The sequence below is a fragment of the Polypterus senegalus genome, chromosome 6 (assembly GCF_016835505.1).
Source record: "Polypterus senegalus isolate Bchr_013 chromosome 6, ASM1683550v1, whole genome shotgun sequence".
In the NCBI taxonomy this organism is placed as follows: Eukaryota; Metazoa; Chordata; class Cladistia; order Polypteriformes; family Polypteridae; genus Polypterus; species Polypterus senegalus.
This window is the reverse complement of record NC_053159.1, coordinates 36099336-36120316: the sequence shown is the minus strand read 5'-3', so window position 1 is coordinate 36120316 and position 20981 is coordinate 36099336. Positions and strand designations below refer to the sequence as shown.

The 20981-nt window shown below is 38.4% G+C and overlaps 1 protein-coding gene across 4 annotated transcripts in view; it reads left to right on the top strand.

Moving 5' to 3' along the window:
• ccdc30 (coiled-coil domain containing 30) overlaps nt 1-20981 on the top strand; it is a 95494-nt gene that overhangs the window by 40514 nt on the left and 33999 nt on the right. For all 4 annotated transcript variants that reach the window (XM_039755816.1, XM_039755817.1, XM_039755818.1 and 1 more), the window contains 7 exons: nt 3350-3465; nt 12776-12838; nt 15760-15860; nt 19495-19687; nt 19859-19951; nt 20041-20121; nt 20337-20467. In XM_039755816.1, the coding sequence (XP_039611750.1) occupies nt 3350-3465; nt 12776-12838; nt 15760-15860; nt 19495-19687; nt 19859-19951; nt 20041-20121; nt 20337-20467 (778 nt within the window). The remainder of the gene's footprint in view (nt 1-3349; nt 3466-12775; nt 12839-15759; nt 15861-19494; nt 19688-19858; nt 19952-20040; nt 20122-20336; nt 20468-20981) is intronic.

Genomic DNA, 20981 nt, shown 5'->3' with positions numbered 1-20981 from the left:
GCACTTTGCTTCCCATGGGAATCCAGTGGCACAAAGACATGTGAAATCTTGTAACTGCATGTTCCCTTTATTAAGAAGTCAATAGTCAAAAACACCAGACTTGCTAGAGCCCACCCACTCAACTTTCATAGGTGAAAATGTCAGTTTTCAAGGCATGTTTCGTGTTGTGTGGAGGCATGTGGCATCACTAAAATAGATTAATGAAGAAATAATTAAATATATACATACAAAATTAGCAACACAAGTCATATTTCATTGCACAATTAGTCATGCTTATATATCATTGTGTTTTAATGTATATATTGTCATATTTATTTATTTATGAAATATTCCTCTGTAACTACCTGCCTCAGAATAACAAATTGTACTTCTTGGGGCTAATTCTAAAGAACTTGCTAAAACAAATGACAATGACCACCCCTCTGTAGATGGCAGAAGGCTGCTGCTCAGCAGCTGAGACTTGCTGATTTGCACCCTACTGTGGCAAGTAATTTCATGGAAAATTTAATTCAGCAGAAGAGCCGTGATCTGTAGGGGGACTTGCCTTGTATCAAAAACTGAGCTTTGACCTGATCCTGCTGGTGTTGCAGTAAATTTTAATCTCTTTGCTTTTATCCAAGTCAATCCACGCTAGGCCCTGCTGTCTGGTTGTAAAACATGTGGAGTTTGCATGCACTCCCTATAACTTTGTAGGATGGATACTCCGATTTTCTTCCCACATCCTTTTAATACACAAGTGTTATTTTAAATAGCAATTTTAAATTGTTCCAATGTGAGTGTGCTTTTGTGCATAAGTGTGCCCTAAAAATGGAACATCATTCTGTCCAGGTCTGATTTCTGCCTTATGCCCAGTGTTGCAAGGATAGAATCCAGTGCCCACTCCTGTGAACTGCACTGAGCAGTGTTAAGAAAGTAATGTAGTTAGTTAGATGTGTGCCGAGTGTGGAGTTCTTTTCATTAAATCCATGTCCTCATGTGATGCTCTAGAGGGTGCTGTTTCATTACAATTCACAACTCCAAAATTGCCAAGGAATCGGATTTGCATCCTTTGAAATTGTCAGTTCTCAGTTTAAGCAGTACCAACTCTAGAGTTTCAAATATTTAGGATGATTGCTATTTTACCCTTTGATGTTGTATTATCTATATAAAATTTTGTTTGTAATCTGTTAGTTTAAATGGATTATGAACTCATTTTATATTCACATTCTGCAATTGGCTGGCACCATGTCCAGGGATTGTTCCTGCCTAGCATATGATGCCTGCTGATATAGGCTCTAGCTTTTCCATGACCCTCTTCTGGATAAGTGGGTTTGGAAAATGGATATATTATCCATTATAATATATTTTATTTACAAAATGTGTAAACACAAATATAATAATGTAACAGTAATAAAGAGGTTAATTGGCTGATTATAGTTTCATCTTACTAAGAAAATAACGGTTTAAAAAGCAAATCAAAATAATATATTTAATTAAAGTTCTTTACAATATTAAAAATACAAATCAATTAAATTCAAAACTGCATTTTTGCTGACTTCATATTTGCAAACTTAGAAACAATTTCTTTTAAATACACTGTTTGGCTGAGTTCACGCTCCATTGATGAAATAGCTGGGAATTTTATGAATCGTAAGGACAAATATATTGACACATGTAGTATGTGGGTGAAAAAACAATACAGAGTGGTCCAGATCTAATCATGCAGATCCAGATCGTCTGGATGACGTTGATTTATGCAGGGACGACTCCAGTTTGGTGCGAAGACAATTCTTCATGTCGTCAGTTCACACACTTCTTGATGGTCCGGGATTTTTCGGGTGATTTTCTATGTAATAAACTTAATAATTTATAGTGTAATGAAAATTGCATAATTAGATCTGGACCACCCTATTTGTTATACCCATGTATTCATCCATTTATGGGGTGTTGTGTGTAGAATTTTGAGGAAAAAAATGAATTTAATTCATTTTGGAATAAGGCTGTAACATAACAAAATGTGGAAAAAGTGATGCGCTGTGAATACTTTCCGGATGCACTGTGTGTGTGGTATAGATAGATAGATAGAGAGAGAGAGAGAGAGAGAGAGACATATGCTGACCAGTTCAGTGATTAGATACAAATCAGCTGTCAGAACATTACAAATGGACCTTCTCCAGGGAACATCTAATAGGTTACAACCAACAGATGTTCTGCCGCAGTTAAACTAAATTAAACCTTGCACGTTGAAGCAAACACTTAGTACAGTTGTCCCGATGTCTGCTGATTACTTAAAAACCCCTCTGTCTTTCTTAAAGCAGAGTTGGAACAAACTGTGTTCGGGCACCCTCTGAAGTACTACTTCAACAATATTACATTGGCGTAGAATAAATAAACAATGGCAAATAATGATTCCTTAGCTTATTTTTTTTAAATGTACAAAATTGTATTCAAATTTTAAGAAAAACTGATGTGTTCTAAAAACTTTTGACCTGCAGTGTATGTATTCAACATCTGTATTAACCTAATGTCAAAATGAAGATGGAAAATGAGATAAAAAAACAAACAAATTTAGTGAGTGGCAAATAATATTAAAGTAAATGTAAGACTATGATCTTGCACTTGAGGAAAATAAAGAAAATGGTTCAGAGTAAAGAGAATTCCTGTGAGCCAAGTGCATTGCATCCTGCACTTTGCAAGACCACTTGTTAAATGAGTCATATAAGGTGCCCTGCTCAGTTGATAAAGTCAAGTAAGAGAAGTAGTCAATACACACATACTTTGCTTTAGCTACAAATTTTCACATCTCTTTATACCTGCATTAAAATGCGTGTTGATCAGTATAGCACCACATTAAAAAAAAATGGGCGTAAACGTTCTGGTGGTTCGGAGTTAGAAAAAGATGGCAATCACATTTAGCACAAAAATAAAGAACAAGAACATTCAATGCAAAGAGAGCATCTATGAAACAGAGTGCAGTGAAGACCACCTGTAAAGGGTCATATGACACTAAGACTAAACATTGTTAGCATGCGAAAATAATATAAAACCATGTAACAGGGTTAATTGGAGCAGGACAGTTGTACCTAGTCTGAGTGTTTGCAAGCCAGTTAGTATATTAAAAAAAACAAAAAAACGTTGCCCCCTAAATTTTGGTACCCTAGGCTACTACCTATGTTGTGTAAATGGTAGAGCAGCCCTAAGTACAAAGCAAACAAAGAGCAAATCTGATGGTTTGGCTCGCCTCGGTCCAGAAAGAGCACATGAGCACCCAAGCAGCACCATGCTCAGCTGTAGGAGTTGACACAAGCTCCTGGCTCGCTTGAGTGCTTTCTAACTAAACCTGTTCTGCTGTTTTTCTGTGTTCAATTAGATCTACTGGAGCTGGAGAAGGCCAAGGATCACAATCAGAGGCTTGATAAAGAAAACCTGGCTTTGAGAAACCGTGTCCGCTCCTTAGACTCACAAAGGAAGATGTTGCAAGAAACGGTACATTTCATCATCTTTTTCTGGCATTTCTGAGTTATAGTGATTAATTACTTTCCCCCAGACCTGGCCATGCTGACTTTGCTTTTTCCAGCTTTGTTTTCTTGTCTGTCTTGAACTACATTTTGCAATTTGTAGAGCTAGTAGCAAAATAAATAATATACAGCACTGTTGGGCCTTTTTGAAAAGTTTTCAAAAGTAACAGGAAAAAGTTTAAAATAGGGCATTTTATCCATCATTCATTTCTGTTCACCTTCTTTTTTTTAAAAAAAATGTGAAATTAAGATTTAATGGTTCCCAGCCTTCTGTATTCAGATATCTTGCTAGGCTGCTGGTTCTAGATATTTACACCATTAACATTTCTGATAAGTCTCCTTTGCTCCCAACTTCTGATTGTTGCCCTTTTAAAGGTAATTGCTGCATCTCTTAGCATTATATAGGTTTCTATTTTTTTATTTAAGCTGACATCATTATCTAACATCCCTTAAGCAAATGTGAGAATGAGTTGATATTATCTAACATGAGTTGGATGTTATAGTTTTCTTGAAACTGCAACAGCTGAAGATTGATAAGTAGAATGATCCCCCCAAGGTTGCATGGTGAGTCAGATTTTAGAACCGAGTTAACCGTATTGCAGTTTACAGTCCTCCATCTTAGCTACACTGCCCTCATTTATTCCCAGCTTTCACTTCTTTATCTGTTAATTAGGAATGAGATTGTATACTTCTCCCACAGTACCATTCATACCAGGATTCAATCTTCACAATACAATATTCCCACAATATGAACTTTTCATAAAATAAATGTACTTTATGTCTAGGGTTACTTATTTGACAGTCATAAATGAAAAAACTGCAAACAATATTGAAATTTGTTTTTGTAGTTTTTTCCTTATTTCATTAGACTAAATAAATCTTTAAATTTTAGCGTAAAATGCTTACACTGCAGTAAGATATGATATACTGTTTAACCCTTATGAAATGATTAGACTCGACAACTCAAAAAGGTTTGGGGCAGTCCCCTGTGTTTTGTCCCTTGCTGCAATGGGTTTGAAAATCAGACAGAAGTGTTTTCAATGGAGTCCTAAAGTGACATAAGTACAGGTTGTAAAAATGGCGGCTTTCAATGCCAAGACCGGAAGTGGCATATGGGAACCAGAAGTGACCTTCTTCTGACGTCATAACTGGAAGTGATGTCGTCCTAGGCACTGGACCCAGAAGTGATGTCGTCCTAAGTGCCAGAACTGGAAGTGACGTCTTCAGGGATGAGTCAGGCAGGTTTTCCCACATCTGGTCTGCAGAGACAACAGAAGAAGGTTTAGCACACCCCGCTACCCCCTGGCCTGGCGTGGAATTACCCTCACTTGGTCCATACAACATCCTCCTACTCACATGTGCATAACAGCCTATAAACTCATAAAATTACTGCTATTCAGAACCATCCAGATTTAAATGTATCTTTTTGTTTTCTGAGATAACATCCAACATTGCTCTAGCAATGGCTGTCCTGTTATTTCCTGCTGGAACTACTTACTGATATAACTTATGTGATAATTCCTTATAAAAAAAAAAAAATAAGAATGACAACAATCTGCATGAAGCTGAGACTTCTCTACTGTGAAAATATTCCGTGCAGCTGAAAACACTCAGTCACAGACATAGCAGGGCCAGACTTATGGTTTGACCAGATAAATAAGCATTGAGAATTTGTCTGCCTTTTCTCTTGAACATGCTAGATGGCCTCTGTTAAGACCAATGTAAGATCCACTGCTGTATTATACCTCCTTGCTGTAATCTAGCCCTGTTTCTGAACTGGTATCAGTGAAAGCTGTGTTGATGTCCTGAGCACTCATATTCATATCCATGATTCACGAGAGCTACAGTAACTGCAGCTTTCTCTTCCCAGTAACCTTTGAGTATATCATGAGAATGGTTTCAATACAATGATAAACTTGTGCTTTGGCAATCCCAATAGAGGGGATGCAGTGGTGCATTTATGAAACAATATTTCGATTTGCAGTACAGTGGAACCTCGGGTCACAACTGTAATTCGTTCCAAAACCCTGGTCGCAACCCGATTTGGTCATGACCCGAACTAATTTCCCCCATAGGACTGTATGTAAATACAATTAATCCATTCCAGACCGTACAAACTGTATGTAAATATATATTTTTTAAAGATTTTTAATCACAAGAATAGTTAATTATACCATAGAATGCACAGTGTAATAGTAAACTAAATCTAAAAAGATTGAATAAGGCTGAGAAATCCTTGAAAGACAGAGAAAGCTAACATTGCAAGAGTTTGCGCTATAGCTCTACGAACCGATTGCTGTAAACACTTTTTCTTAATGAGTTTTAAGCACAGGGAAAAAAAATGAAAATTTGAAAAATCCTTAATTTATACAAAAACTAACCATAAACAACCAAGAAAACTAACCTTGCAGCAAATCACCATGAATCTTCCTGGCTTTCTCACATAACATCGCCTCGCTTATGCTATCCCCTGAAGTTGCTTCTCGTTCAGACACACTAGCAACAGTTTTTCCACCACTTCCAGCACTTGAGGCCTCTGCCTAGTTAACACTGTAACTCCTTTTGCAACATCAGCTGCTTTAATGGCCTCTTTCTGCTTTAGAATAGTCGAAATCGTAGATTTTGACTTCTTGTACTCGGTGGCAAGATCAGTAACATGAACGCCACGCTCATACTTTTCAATAATTTCTTTCTTTAATTCGATTTCAATTTTCTTTGAACCTTTCTTCTCACCAACACTACCACTCTTCACTTGCTTGGAGGCTAAGGTTAATTGCAAAATTAATGCAAAAGCACACGAAATAGAGCACAAAGAGTTCACAGCGAATGCACGCACGTCTGACCGAGAACAATGTACAGACAGAGACTGAACCACGTGTGGAAATCATCAGCGCGTACGAACCAGAAGGGAAACTGGCTTTTTCGTCACCCGAGTGTGTGGTTGTGAACAGATGCAAAAGTTTGGCAAACTTTTTGCTCGTAACCCGATTTGTATGTGTTCTGAGACGTTCGTGACCCAAGGGTCCACTGTATTCGTACAAGGATGTGGCTCACCACATTATTGTAAGTGTGTCTGTTTGTGAAAAATGCGTAACCTGCATTTCGAGCCCAGTTTCACGTGCAGCTATTAACTTCACACCATTATATAGACAGTGAATAATAGTTCTGCCAAAGGGCAGTATGTTTATCATGTTATACCTTAGTTTTTCAGTCAGATGTTTAAATCCTTCACCTTCAATGAATGACATTTTCAGTTTCATTTGTAATGTCATACAATATATGATGCAAGACCACATTTCATATTGGCAGTACTTAATATTGCAAAATTTGATTCAGTTTTTTCATATGCTTGCTATTCATCCATTTTCTTTACCTATGTATTCAATTTAGGGTTTCTGGGGTCATGAGCAGAAGACAGGAAACAAACCTAAGTTGTACGCCTTTGTATTTCAGGGCAAACTTGTGCACATTCTTTTTAGTTCTTGTTTATTGTTTGAAATTAATATGAAAATAATGCTATTAGAGTATCTACGCTAACAGGCATGAAACAATGTACTGCAAGATAGTGGAAGAGAAGTCATATGCTGAAAATGTCAGAATAATGGTTGCATCCGCAGAGCATTTCAAAATATGATGTTTCTTACAATACATTAAATTACAATAAGCTTAAAATATCATTATTATAACATGTACAGAGTGCAGTGAAACGAATACTTGCAATATGCAACACATCACCTATCCAGCAGCATGATCAGTTAGCATAACAACCTTACCTTGAAACGTCTGTCTTTCATACCTGAAAAATCTCAGAACACATTTGCAATACCCATTCTTACTTTTACTAAATATTTTGTATCGTCACAGAGTACAGTGAAATTTTTACTTGCCAGTTCAGCCAACAAAAAAAAAATATTGCCACTCTCAGAGGCCATGAGAAACAAGAATATATTAATAAAGAACTTTATTTTATTTAAAAGAAAACACAAAATGGCTTACCTGATGTACTCCTGAACGTGTTAGAGCTCCCCATTCTAGTAGCTGAGTCCAATTAAATAGCTTAGGAGACATTTTAGTGAGGGAAGTGATTACAGAGACAATTTTGCTCATTTTTAAACCAGTCAGCCTAAGCTGTACATCTTTGGAGGATACTCCCATGTGGACACATGAAGAACACGCACACTTCAAATGGCCAGTGCCCGAGACGGGAAATGGACCCATCTTCTGAAGCTGTGAGACAGAAGGCCAGCCACTGTGCTATTTTGTCTCTCTGTACCTCAGGAGTATCCATTTGCTCTCCCCTTTCAGTTCCTAATTAATTTACTGCTCTGCACTTTGACTAATAACTCTCTGTCCTTATTATTTCATTATACAGCTTAAGCAGAGCCATTTCAGGCTCGTATCCACCATGATTCATTTTTAATGTTTTGTACTGTCTATTTGTGGGGTGATCCAAAGTCAACTTCGGCTTTAAAGTTGTTTTTCATGCAGAGTTCCTGTTAATTACAAGACCTATGGAAAAATGCTTTTACATCTTTTCCTGCTTTTATAATTTATATTTAAAATAGCTTGTTACTTAATTGTTCAACTTTAAAGGTCCTGTGCAAGTGCTAGTTCAGTTTTAAAGAAGGTTAATAAAAATGATCTTCTAGGCTCACTTATTGACTTGTGCCATTTCCAGTAATGCCGAGCTTCATTTACCAAGACATGGCCAAGAGTCTTGACCTGTCTTCCTTTCTCACTAGATTTGTGTGGATAGGCTTAAGTGGAGAAGTAATACTTGTTCAGTTGGTACATAAAGCTAAGCTCCTGTAGCAATGTAACTGGAAAATAATTTCCCTTTGGGTCTGTTTTTATAATACAATGGACACTCCAATGATGTTGAAACCAGAAAGCCAAACTTCATAACTCAAAAGGAATTCCTCTTCAGTCTGATTGTTATGATGGTGAAAAGAGGTGAACAGGCCTCAAAATGGATGAAAACCTGACAAGAACTTCACTAGTAAGCCCCAAAAATGGTCCTCACCCCAGGAAGCCAGACCCCAAACTCAAGAGAAAGGCTTTCAGACCTGCTTAGGCCCAAAAATGGGGTAGTGGCCTACAAACTAAAATACACTTTTAAATGCCCCCAAAAAACAGAAGAACGACCTTCAAGGGAGAGGAAAAATGTGAACCCTACTGGCTTGAACAACAAAATAACTGTGCTTTTTAAATTTAAAGAATGTATTAAATAGGCAAACAAAAGTAAAATATGACACAAATGAGGCAAAAATATTTTGTCTGTAAAGGCTAACAAATCTAATCCATAATCCATAAATTAGAAACCAAAGAGAAAGCAAAACTCCATAATAACCAGTAATCCCAAGAAAGTTCTTGCAGAAGAAATGCACTCCACAGCAGCCAGCTATACTCTGCTGGAGTCGTTGCCTCAACCTCAAAATCTCCGGGCCCTCCCACAGAGTGACATCATGGTGGTCCCACTCTTGAAGATCCATCCAGAAAACACAAAGAATATAGCCTTGAAACACATATACACAATACAAAACAATTAAGCATTATTTAGAGTCAGATCTATACTGTAAGTATTTGGACAATGACACAATCTTCATAAGTTTCACTCTGTATATGACCACAAAGGATTTCAAATAAAGCAATCATGTGATTGAAGTGTAGACTTTCATCTTAATTTGAAGGGGTTTACCAAAAATATCGCATGAACTGTTTAGGAATGACAGCCATTTTTCTACATGCCCCAACCCCCTGTTCTTCTTATTATTTCTTTAACTATTAAGCAGGTGAAAGGTCAGGAAGTGATTCAAAGTGTGGAATTTGCATTTGTAAGCTGTCAATGTGAACTCTCAATATGAAGTCCAAAGAGCTGTCCCTGCAAGTAAACCAGTTCATCATTAGACTGAAACAACAAAACAAACCCGTTAAGGAGATAGCAGGCACATGAGGAGTGGTCAAATCAACCATTTGGTACATCATTTAAAAGAAGGAACAGCCTGGTCAACACAGCAACACCAGGAGGTCTGGAAAACCATAGAAAACAGTTGTGCTTGATATTTGCAGAATTCTGTCCTTGGTGAAGAAGAACTCCTTCACATTTAGCTAAACCAAAAACACTCTCCAGGAGGCAGACCTATCATTGCTAAAGTCTGCAATCAAGAGAAGAAAAAGTAAAGACGGAGGGTTTACCACAAAGTACAAACCACTGGTAAACCTCAAGCATAGGAAGGACAGCTTAGACTTTGCCAGAAAACATTTTTTAAAAGTCTATCCAGTTCTGGAATAATTTTCTTTGGACAAAAGAGACTAAAATCAATAAATCATAATGTTGGAAAGAGAAGAGTACGGAGAAGACTGCAACAGTTTTCTTTGGGCAAAGGAAACTAAGATCAATACTAGAATGTTGGAAAGATAAGATTTTGGAGAAGAGAAGAAATGTCTCATGATCTGATGAATACCACATCATCTGTGAAACATGGTGGAGGCAGTGTTATGGCATGATCATGCATAGCTGTGGATGGAAGTCGGTCACTAGTGTTTATTGATGACTAGCAAAATACCCGCGCTTCGCAGCAGAGAAGTAGTGTGTTAAAGAAGTTATGAAAAAGAAAAGGAAACATTTTAAAAATAACGTAACATGATTGACAATGTAATTGTTTTGTGACTGTTATGAGTGTTGCTGTCATCAAGGATTTGATTATCATTATTTCTTTCAATCTGGTTCGTATTTAGAGGATGTGTTGTGTTCAAGTTACATTCCGTGTTTGTCAACTGTTGTAAAGATAACAGGTTTCATTCATCGAAGTGTTCACTACCCAAATCGGTACTCATGAATCTAAGATGTTTAACAGGCATTCCCGGTATTAAGTTGTGGATTTAACTGTGAATATTTAGCGGCAGCGTGTCTATGAACTTAATTTATACTTAAACTTTACACCTTGCTTTCCTATTGATATGTCTACAAAGGCTTGTTCAGCATCAGAGGGTTGTTCCTTTCTTACTGCATCAATAAACAGCTCGTCTTCCTCTTTATCTGAGACATCACACACTGCATGCACGGGTTTACCTTTCCCAGTCCTGCAAACTTTAGCAAAGTTGTTCAATTTACCACATTTTTTACACTGTCTTCCTTTAGCTGGACATTTGACTTTTTCCACCGTGTGCTTTGTTTCCGCAGTAGCTGCACTTATGAATATGCTTGTATGCGTCACTCGCTTCATATTCTTTTGCTGCCTTCTGAATTGTGTAATGCATTTTTTGTTCAGCGCTCTTTGGAGGTCTTGCTTGTTGTCTGCGTACTGCGTTCACAGTCAGCTCATGTGAGCCGCTCGGAGTACATGCATCGAAGGTTCTCAGCTGTGCTTGTGCTATCTCGTGCGATCTTGCGATGTCCATGACTTTATTTAATGTTAGCTCAGACCCGGCACTTAAAAGTTTCTCTCGCACTTTTGCTGAGTTTGTACCAAACACTATTCTATTCCTGACCATCTCATCTTCGTTTGCATAAGCACAGTCCTTCACCAGCAATTTTAACTACGTTACATTGTGATCAAAAGTCTCATTTATACCCTGCGTCTTCTCACTAAACTTGTATCTCGCGAATATAGTATTCGTTTTAGGCTTGACAAACGGCTTGTAGCGGCAGCGTGTCTATTGGATTGCTGCTGACGGACAGCCTTATATGGGAAGGCACTCAATTACGTGGGAGGCGTGGTGATGGGGGACGCAACTCCGCCTCACACGACGACCGAGCTGCAGGCTATGGCCGTAGGATTCAGTTATGACCGTTACACGTAGAATTTCGAAATGAAACCTGCTTAACTTTTGTAAGTAAACTGTAAGGAATGAGCCTGCCAGATTTCAGCCTTCTACCTACACGGGAAGTTGGAGAATTAGTGATGAGTGAGTGAGTGAGTGAGTGAGTGAGTGAATGAGTGAGTGAGGGCTTTGCCTTTTATTAGTATAGATATGACTGCTGGAAGAAGTACAGGGCTATACTATCTGCTCAGATTCAGCCAAATGCTGCAAGACTGAAAGGATGACACTTCACATTACAGATGGACAATGAGCCAAAGCATATTGTGGCAGCATGCCAAGTGCTTTTCAACACAAGGTAGTGTAATGTTCTTCAAATGCCAAGTCAATGTACTGACCTCAACCCAATTGGATATGCATGTCACTTGCTAAAGTCAAAACTGTTGGTAGAAAGTCCAAAAAAACAAGCAGCAACTGATGATAGCTGCAGACAAGGCCTGGCAAAGTATCACTAAGGTGGAAACCCAGCACTTGGAGATGTCTATGGGTTTCAGACTTCAGGTAGTCATGACTGTAAAGAAGTTTCAACCAAATATTGAAAATGATCATTATATTTATAATTATGTTAACTTGTCCAGTTACTTTTGAGCCCCTGAAAATAGTGGCGCCATGTATAAAAATGGCTATCTTTTCTAAAAAGCTCAAAGGCTCCTTAAACCCCTTGAATCAAATCTGTAAGTCTACACTTCACATCTTGATTGTTTCCTTTCAAATCCATAATAGTTATGTACAGAGCCAAAATTATATCAATGTCCAAAAAATTATGGACCTAATTATTTTTATTCAGTTCTTGTTCTTATGGGTCTGGAATTACATTTTGTAGTCTATTTTTTATTTAACTTGTTTTGTTAACATCTTTTTTGTTTGCACAACACTCCTTGCAGCGTGTCATGACCACAACTGTCATGTTGCTGACGTCACAAGGAATGATGCTGTAAATATGGTGACGGACAACACTCCTAACTGCCACGATGGATATAAGTTGTAAATCTTCATGTCTTTTACTGGGAGTTAGTTTTAATTCAAGGAGGTGCTAGCTTGAGGTTTTTGAACTCCCTCTTAATCTTCAACTTTTGGTTTTGGTTTTCATCCTTTTGCTTTTGTTTGCACAATCACTTCACAATCTTAGCTACAACCTTTGTCTGTCTTTGATTAAAAGTTTTGTTTATGGTTTTCGCCTCCTGATCTCCTATGCGTCTTTCAATAAATCAGAAGTAATTTCTCAGCAGATTAACTGTCATACTAAGTCGCCCAGTACATTATAGCTGGAATTGAGAAGACGGTCTTCTTCAGATGACACTTCACAATGAAAGGGCCACTGTACTAGAGTTGTGATTTGGAATTCATTTCTCTTAGGGCCAGCTAATGATAATGATAGGCTGGCCATTCCATTTGAGTGGTAACTGAGTTTTTCCTCTCTGAATATTTTGCAAATCATTTTCATTTGCTTTTCTAAGGTGGAACAGCTAAGGAACGACCAGCAAGCAGAATCCTGTGAGACAGACATACTACTATCCCAGGTATACAGTGAGTTGCTGGCCATTTTTTGGGTCACTGTACAGAAAAAATATGTAACAGTGGTTCAATGAATATTTAGCATGTTCTCACCATTTTCTGGTAAAATCTTCTTTTGCATTGTTTTATTTAACATGCAGTCCTTTTAGCAAACATGCTAGGAATTAAATGCTTGTATAGGACTATGGTGTTTTTTTCCATTTTTAGGAAAATAGAATACTGTCTTGCCAAAAACCACAAAATGAAGTAATGTGCCATCATTGGAATTCTAACGTTAGAAAACAGTATACCCTTAGTAAGCAATTCTTTCCTATTTGACATTTGTTGGGGCCAGCGCCCTTTATATGCCTTCATTTATCAAGAGGCTGCAGAATTCCATTGCAGAAGAACATCTCTTAAAGATGTCCCAAGGTCTGGCCATCTTTTGCATTGACAACACAATAAAATATTGCCACCATGGCACTGACTGTAATTGGAGGATTTAATTAAGCCTGTGAAATAGCAGACCCTATATTCATTACTTCATGAGAAATTAAAGATAAGTAAGTTATGTGGTTCTGAAATGGAGCATCACTGCATCCAATTTTCCAAAAGAATCTCAAGCTAATCAATTACAGAGAAATTTAAGAAGAATAGATAACTGAAAGGAAGCTTACAAACATCACCATCTTCCAGAGTACAAAAAACAGTTAAAGCAATGGAAACATGGCTATTATCCAACACCAGAAAAGTTTCTATCCAAGCTACTGATGGCAAGATCATATGCCCAATGTTGAAGGTCTGGTCCATGTTGATTACATGTTGCAAAAGGCATGCATAACTGACCGGTATCACACTGATTTGTCTTGGCGTTTGTAGCAGCCAGCCAAGGGAAGAGCAGCGAGTAAAGCTGGTGACACTTGCATGGGTTGCAAAGGCTGCCCTGTGAAGCTATTGATTCAAAGACATGCCAACACAGCCACTCTCTTCTCCAGTGCTGGCTCCATGTCACTACCAATGTTCTTTTTCCAAAGAGCTACCGATGATGAAGGCATGAAGTCGGCTCCAGAACAGTGGCTGCACAAGCAAGACAAAATGTTTGATTTGAGCTGCACAGAAAAGCTTTGTGAGCATTATAACAAGTGTATTACTGTACACGGAGAGTGTGGTGAAAAAGAAAACTTTTTTTTAAAACTGCTCAGTTAATTTGGTTACCTGTGTGTGTGTGTGTGTGTGTGTGTGTGTGTATTATATATGTATATACAGTGCATCCGGAAAGTATTCATAGCACATCACTTTTTCCACATTTTGTTGTGTTACTGCCTTATTCCAAAATGGATTAAATTCATTTTTTTCCTCAGAATTCTACACACAACACAACTTTGTTGATGCACCTTTGGCAGCAATTACAGCCTCAAGTCTTTTTGAATATGATGCCACAAGCTTGGCACACCTATCCTTGGCCAGTTTCACACATTCCTCTTTGCAGCACCTCTCAAGCTCCATCAGGTTGGATGGGAAGCGTCGGTGCACAGCCATTTTAAGATCTCTTCAGAGATGTTCAATCGGATTCAAGTCTGGGCTCTGGCTGGGCCACTCAAGGACATTCACAGAGTTGTCCTGAAGCCACTCCTTTGATATCTTGGCTGTGGGCTTAGGGTCGTTGTCCTGCTGAAAGATGAACCGTCGCCCCAGTCTGAGGTCAAGAGCGCTCTGGAGCAGGTTTTCATCCAGGGTGTCTCTGTACATTGCTGCAGTCATCTTTCCCTTTATCCTGACTAGTCTCCCAGTTCCTGCCGCTGAAAAACATCCCCACAGCATGATGCTGCCACCACCATGCTTCACTGTAGGGATGGTATTGGCCTGGTGATGAGCGGTGCCTGGTTTCCTCCAAACATGACACCTGGCATTCACACCAAAGAGTTCAATCTTTGTCTCATCAGACCAGAGAATTTTGTTTCTCATAGTCAGAGTCCTTCAGGTGCCTTTTGGCAAACTCCAGGCGGGCTGCCATGTGCCTTTTACTAAGGAGTGGCTTCCCTCTGGTCACTCTACCATGCAGGCCTGAATGGTGGATTGCTGCAGAGATGGTTGTCCTTCTGGAAGGTTCTCCTCTCTCCACAGAGGACCTCTGGAGCTCTGACAGAATGACCATCGGGTTCTTGGTCACCTCCTTGACTAAGGCCCTTCTCCCCTGATCGCTCAGTTTAGATGGCCGGCCAGCTCTAGGAAGAGTCCTGGTGGTTTCGAACTTCTTCCACTTACGGATGATGGAGGCCACTGTGCTCATTGGGACCTTCAAAGCAGCAAAAATTTTTCTGTAACCTTCCCCAGATTTGTGCCTCGAGACAATCCTGTCTCGGAGGTCTACAGACAATTCCTTTGACTTCATGCTTGGTTTGTGCTCTGACATGAACTGTCAACTGTGGGTCCTTCTATAGACAGGTGTGTGCCTTTCCAAATCACGTCCAATCAACTGAGTTTACCACAGGTGGACTCCAACTAAGCTGCAGAAACATCTCAAGGATGATCAGGGGAAACAGGATGCACCTGAGCTCAATTTTGAGAATTCATGCAAAGGCTGTGAATACTTATGTACATGTGCTTTTTCAGTTTTTTTTATTTTTAATAAATTTGCAAAAATCTCAAGTAAACGTTTTTCACGTTTTCAGAATGGGGTGTTGTGTGTAGAATTCTGAGGAAAAAAGTGAATTTAATCCATTTTGGAATAAGGCTGTAACATCACAAAATGTGGAAAAAGTGATGCGCTGTGAATACTTTCCGGATGCACTGTATATATACATACATATATATTATATGAGAGAGAGATAAATACTGGTATACAAAGAAAAATAACATATGATACAGAAATATAATGTCATATTTAAGTATAACACAAGCAAATGCAGGAATATTTGTTCAGTCTGTAATTTTCTCTTCTATCCAGGCCATATCCGGCCTCCAAAGCCCACACCAAATGGCTCCAAGTGATTGTCATGTGCAGAACAATGCCTTAGAGCTGAAGTTACCAGAGGAGATTCATGCAAGGTACCATCTTAGCTTAAAACAGTCAGTGGCGTTGACTTTGTGTAACCACTCTTGTCTTAGAGTGAGTGAGAGATAATTTTAATGAGGAAATAGCAAGCTATTCTCAGTAGTTTTTAATGATAGCAGCTATCTCCATAAGCTGTAAAACTGTGGCAAAAACAGAAGCAAATTGAAGTCTGGCAGATGAGACTTTGAAGGATAATACACCCTCTGGGAGGAAGACTACAGGACTGAGAGCTCTAAAAGTACCAAATGCAGACCGCAGGTCTATAAGTTCTGGCTATGAACCAGCAGCGGACAGCTGGGCAAAGTAATTGTAGTTTTTATTTATTTATATTTTTTTTAGGTATTCTTTATTTCTGTATTATTTCTGATCTTGCATGGAAATTCAGTTTAGTTTTACTTAGTGTGTGTGCTACATTTTTAGTTTTTGTTTAATTTTTGTTTCACAAAAACATTCCTATTTTAGTTTTGTATGTATTTGTTTCAGTTTTTGTTTTGGTTATTATGATATAATTAAACAGATGTTGTGGAGTATAGTTTTGTGTCAGAATTAGCTAGAACTATAGAATTAATGGGGTTGGAAATAAAACTTGTTTAATATTAATAGAAGCCTATGGGTATGTCCCATTAAAAACAAGCAAAAATCAAACTCAACAGAATATGAACTATTTTATAAGGTTCCTGTTTTGGTCAGGAAACAAACAATAAATGGCTGAAGTGGATTAATACTGTAAACTTTGAAGGAAATACTGTCTGCATTACACAAGTCACTTTTCTAAACTCCCACTGTAACGTTTACTCGTGCAGCACTTGTCCCATTTTTGACCCATGGTGTGCCACATAGCCTTACAGACGTATCAGTATCAATGGACAAATCAACTTGGGCTTCTTTGCATTTTTTGTTAAGTTTATTCCCCATGCTGGTGCCCTTTGCAAACATGGTGTTAATGTTTATTGTCTTACATTATGAGAATTTGTACTAATGTGTATTTTGATTGTTGGCATCTTTAAATCTTTCTTTTTCTTTGTAGGCCACTTTGTGATGACTTTGTAGGTGAACTTTTAGATTTGTGAGGTTTTTACTCTTATCTACAGCACATCCTGCTTCAAGACATTGCACATACAACTGTCCCTTTTGATGCTGTATAAACATAAATTTAAAAATAAAACACAATCGGTAAGATTAAGATTTCAGCCAGTTTGTAGACTTGAAACACTTATGTTAAGCTGCCAAAAATGTAACCTGTAATTCAGTAAAAGTTCTGCCAATACCGTAAATATATGTGGTCTGTATCAGTTCACCGCCATAACAACTTTTCTAAAGTACAAGTGATTAGTCGGCAATAACATGCTGCTCTGGTATGGAGACCTAATAAATCTATCGCTTTATCAAATGATGGCTTTATTTTTTTTAAAAGAGGGCTTCACCTGTGCAAACTGACAAGTACATTACTGTCAACAGAATCCAAGCACCTGAGAAATAAACTAAAAACATTTTTTTTTTGGCTCTTCATTTTGTGTCCAAAAGAAAAAGGCTTTGTTAATCAGTTCATTTCAACTTCAAGGCTTTTAAATTACACCTTGATATATAATAAATAGAAAGAAAGCCAGCAGCCCCCCACGACTTGTATTAGACCATGCATGCACCCTGGAATTTGGTTTCAGTGCTGCTGGTTTGGTTAATTTTTTTATATTTGTTGGACTCGGTCACAATTACATCTACCAGACCTCCATGTATAAACCGACCGAAATTCTGTCAGGATCCTCTCTGTCTGTCTTACTTACGCCCATTTAAAAGCTGCATTCTACTTTAACCAGCTGAGCAAAATCATCACCTTTTGTTTGCTACACTATAACGAGAACTACAATCCGTCATGCTGTCATTATTATAAAACAATAAATCATTTTCTTCATCGTGTTTTACACTCTGACAACTCGTATTGAGCTCTTCTGTAAAACACTGGTGTGTGATTTCATAGCAAGATTTACCTTAAATACTCCCCATGAATAAAGCTGTAATACTTTATGCTGAGACACTGAGATGCACAGTAAAATAATCTGATTGCCCCGACCCAAAAAGCAGGATTCTAGGGGTGTTACAGGAGCGGATCCCTGACTATGGAGAGCTGCATGTCCTTGTTTTGTGAGACTAGTATATGATTTCCAACAGAATTAATAATAATAATAATAATAAATCTTTACATTTATATAGCACTTCTCTCACTACTCAAATTGGAATAACAAAGTTACAAGATACAAACATTTTACAGAATCAGAATCTGAGGAGTAAGGCGGCAGTGCATGGGTATCTGACTGGTTAGGGCACTAGGGTTACTGTCACATCTGATCCTTGTCTGGAATGACTGAAAGGCCTCTGCTTTTTAAGACTGACACACAATACTGAGATTCACAAAAGTAGACTCCCTGGAGCAGGATATCAGTGTTTAACAGGATCAGAATCCCAGGAGTAAAGCAACAAGACAAATTAATGGATAGAGGGCTTCACGATTAACATTTTTTTTTCTTCTATATGTTATGTAAAAGTTTAATTCCGCTTCAATATTGAGTTGTGTCACCCACAGAACTAAAATCTTGTTTTTGAAAAATTCCCATTGGAATGCATGCCTTTAAGTGCTGTATAAAGTCAAAAAAACGTTTGAATGCTTTAACTGAAAAATCTTGATTCATCTATCCATCCATCCATTTCTAACCTGCTGAATCCATACACAGGGTCACGGGGGTCTGCTGGAGCCAATCCCAGCCAACACAGGGCATAAGGCAGGAACCAATCCCGGGCAGGGTGCCAACCCACCGCAGATCTTGATTCATTTTTGTTTAATTTTTTTTTTTTTCGTATTTCTGGTGAATGTCGGCATAGCTTATCCTGTAACGACACTTATGTGACAACCTCTTCGGGGGGGTTAATTGCATGTGGTCATTGTTTAATTAATTTCATTGTGTCGCTTTTATTTTGTTTTTTGCCTTTTGCCCTTTGGAGCCACTTTAAGGAGGCTATGATGTATGTATGATGTATGATTGCTGTCAAAAATAACTCCAGCATTCTACCTTTGTGGCACATGTATAGTAACAAAAATCGATTTCTTCCTCAATAACGAATGTCTTGTGCGTCCAATGACGTATTTTTGACAGTTTGTTCACGCCTGAAAATTGTACTCGTAATTTTCAGAAGCAAGCTTAACTTTCAGAAGCGCAAGCGTAATTGACACATGTGAAATGTAAATTTGATTTAAATTATTACAAGTTATTTTTGACAGCAATCTTACTCCATAGTAAAATTTGACAGATACAGACTCTCACAGGGAAAGACATTGGAAATAATATTGAACAGGATTTGTCTGGAGTAGGATGCTAATATCTGAGAGATTCACAATCCAAGGTACACTAAGGTTTATCATGTCAGTATAGAAGCAGAACATTGAAGTCTAAACGGATCATAGCAAGAGTAAAGAAGCAGAATATCGTCAATAAGGATCTCTGGGGTAAATATGCTGGGCACAGTTCTGACAGGTTCAGTCTGTTTGGAATAAGTACCAGTAGGCCAACATGTTTTTGACACCTAACTGCATCTCTGTGCCCCACTTCTTTTGTCATCCTTTTGTACTCTGCACAGGTGCCAGCAGGATATCATTGATAAAAACTGCCGCATTGAGGAAGCCAACAGGAAGTTGCAGAAACTGCAATTTGAACACGAGGAACTGGTAGAGCGAAATGAAGAGCTAGAATCTATCCTTGGAGAAACGCAAAACAAAATCAAGGATGAAAAGGAGCATTTTGAGAGTGAGGTGGAGGGAATGCAACGGAAGGTGATAACTCGTTTATTGGCTTGCTCGTCACATTAATCTCTGCATTTTTCTTGTAGATCATTTTCTTTTCTGGATTTACACTTTCTGTTTATTTATTTTTTTAATATTAAAGGAACATGCTGATACATTCTTTTTAACGTATTGAACTATATGAATCCCCACTCCTCACAGATTTCAGATTTGGAAGCAGAAATTTCCAGGCTGCGTAAGAAGCTGCAGGAGCCTAATGGATCTAGTGATCTATGTAAACATTGTGTCAAGCAGGTATGGGCGCAGAATGTGACAGTAGAATGAACTAGTGAGCCAGCTGCATGAATGATTCGATTCAGTGTTGTCTTTCCCTACTTCCTTAGGAAAACGTCAGGAATGAGACTCGTGGTACCTACTGTCCACCAGAAGAGCTCATCTGTGCAGCAGCTGGGCCACAGCTGAAGGTGATGTAGAACTCTACTTGCCACCATTCTGTCTAGTGGCCATCTGCGTGGCATGTCTGTAACTAGTGTGTAGGCAGTAATGAAGGGTGATGCAAGACTCAATTGTTTCATTTTGGTATGGCTTTAAGTTGTAAAAATTACAGATGTCAGTTCACAAATTAGGAGAAGCTCTACCCTTCTGCTTAAGTGACTTTTTTCATTTGCATACCCTGCAGGCACCTTTGCCAAAGCAGCCAGATGAGGAGAGAAGACGAGTGCAGCAGAACCTGACAACCGAGTCAAGTACAGTGGTGCAAGATTTGAAACGAGAGCTACAAAAGCTGGAAGAGGAACGCAGTGCCATGCGGTAAAACACAAGTTTGATTCATTTCAGTCCCACTGCAAAACATACCATGTAATATGGTATAAAATACATGGCTGTGTACCCTTCAGCTATTCCTTCAGTTTCTTGGAGATGCTGAACTAAAACCAGGGAGCTGTTGTATGAGTTCCAGTGTGAGTTTGCAGGGTTATTTAGTTATACTTGTGAGATATGGGAAGACACTTAGAAAATAATGTCCAGCATGCCAGGGTTCCTTGGCCTGCAGCTGCCTTTACTATTTCTGACTATGTGGGTCTGTGTTTACAGGATGCCACTTTGACTTTGAATGCCATCTTTTAGATGACCAGCGTTGAATCCTGAGTGTTCATGGTCTTTGTGAACCTAGATCAGTAGAAAGGGGCATCTGTGGTGGGGTCTGCAGTGTATTCCATTAGCAGATCATTAGTTCTTTATTTTTTAGCTCTATTAACTCTTTGAGGGCTAATTTTTTTTTTTAAGTAACAATAGTTTCACTCAGAAATGAACATAATACGTCTGT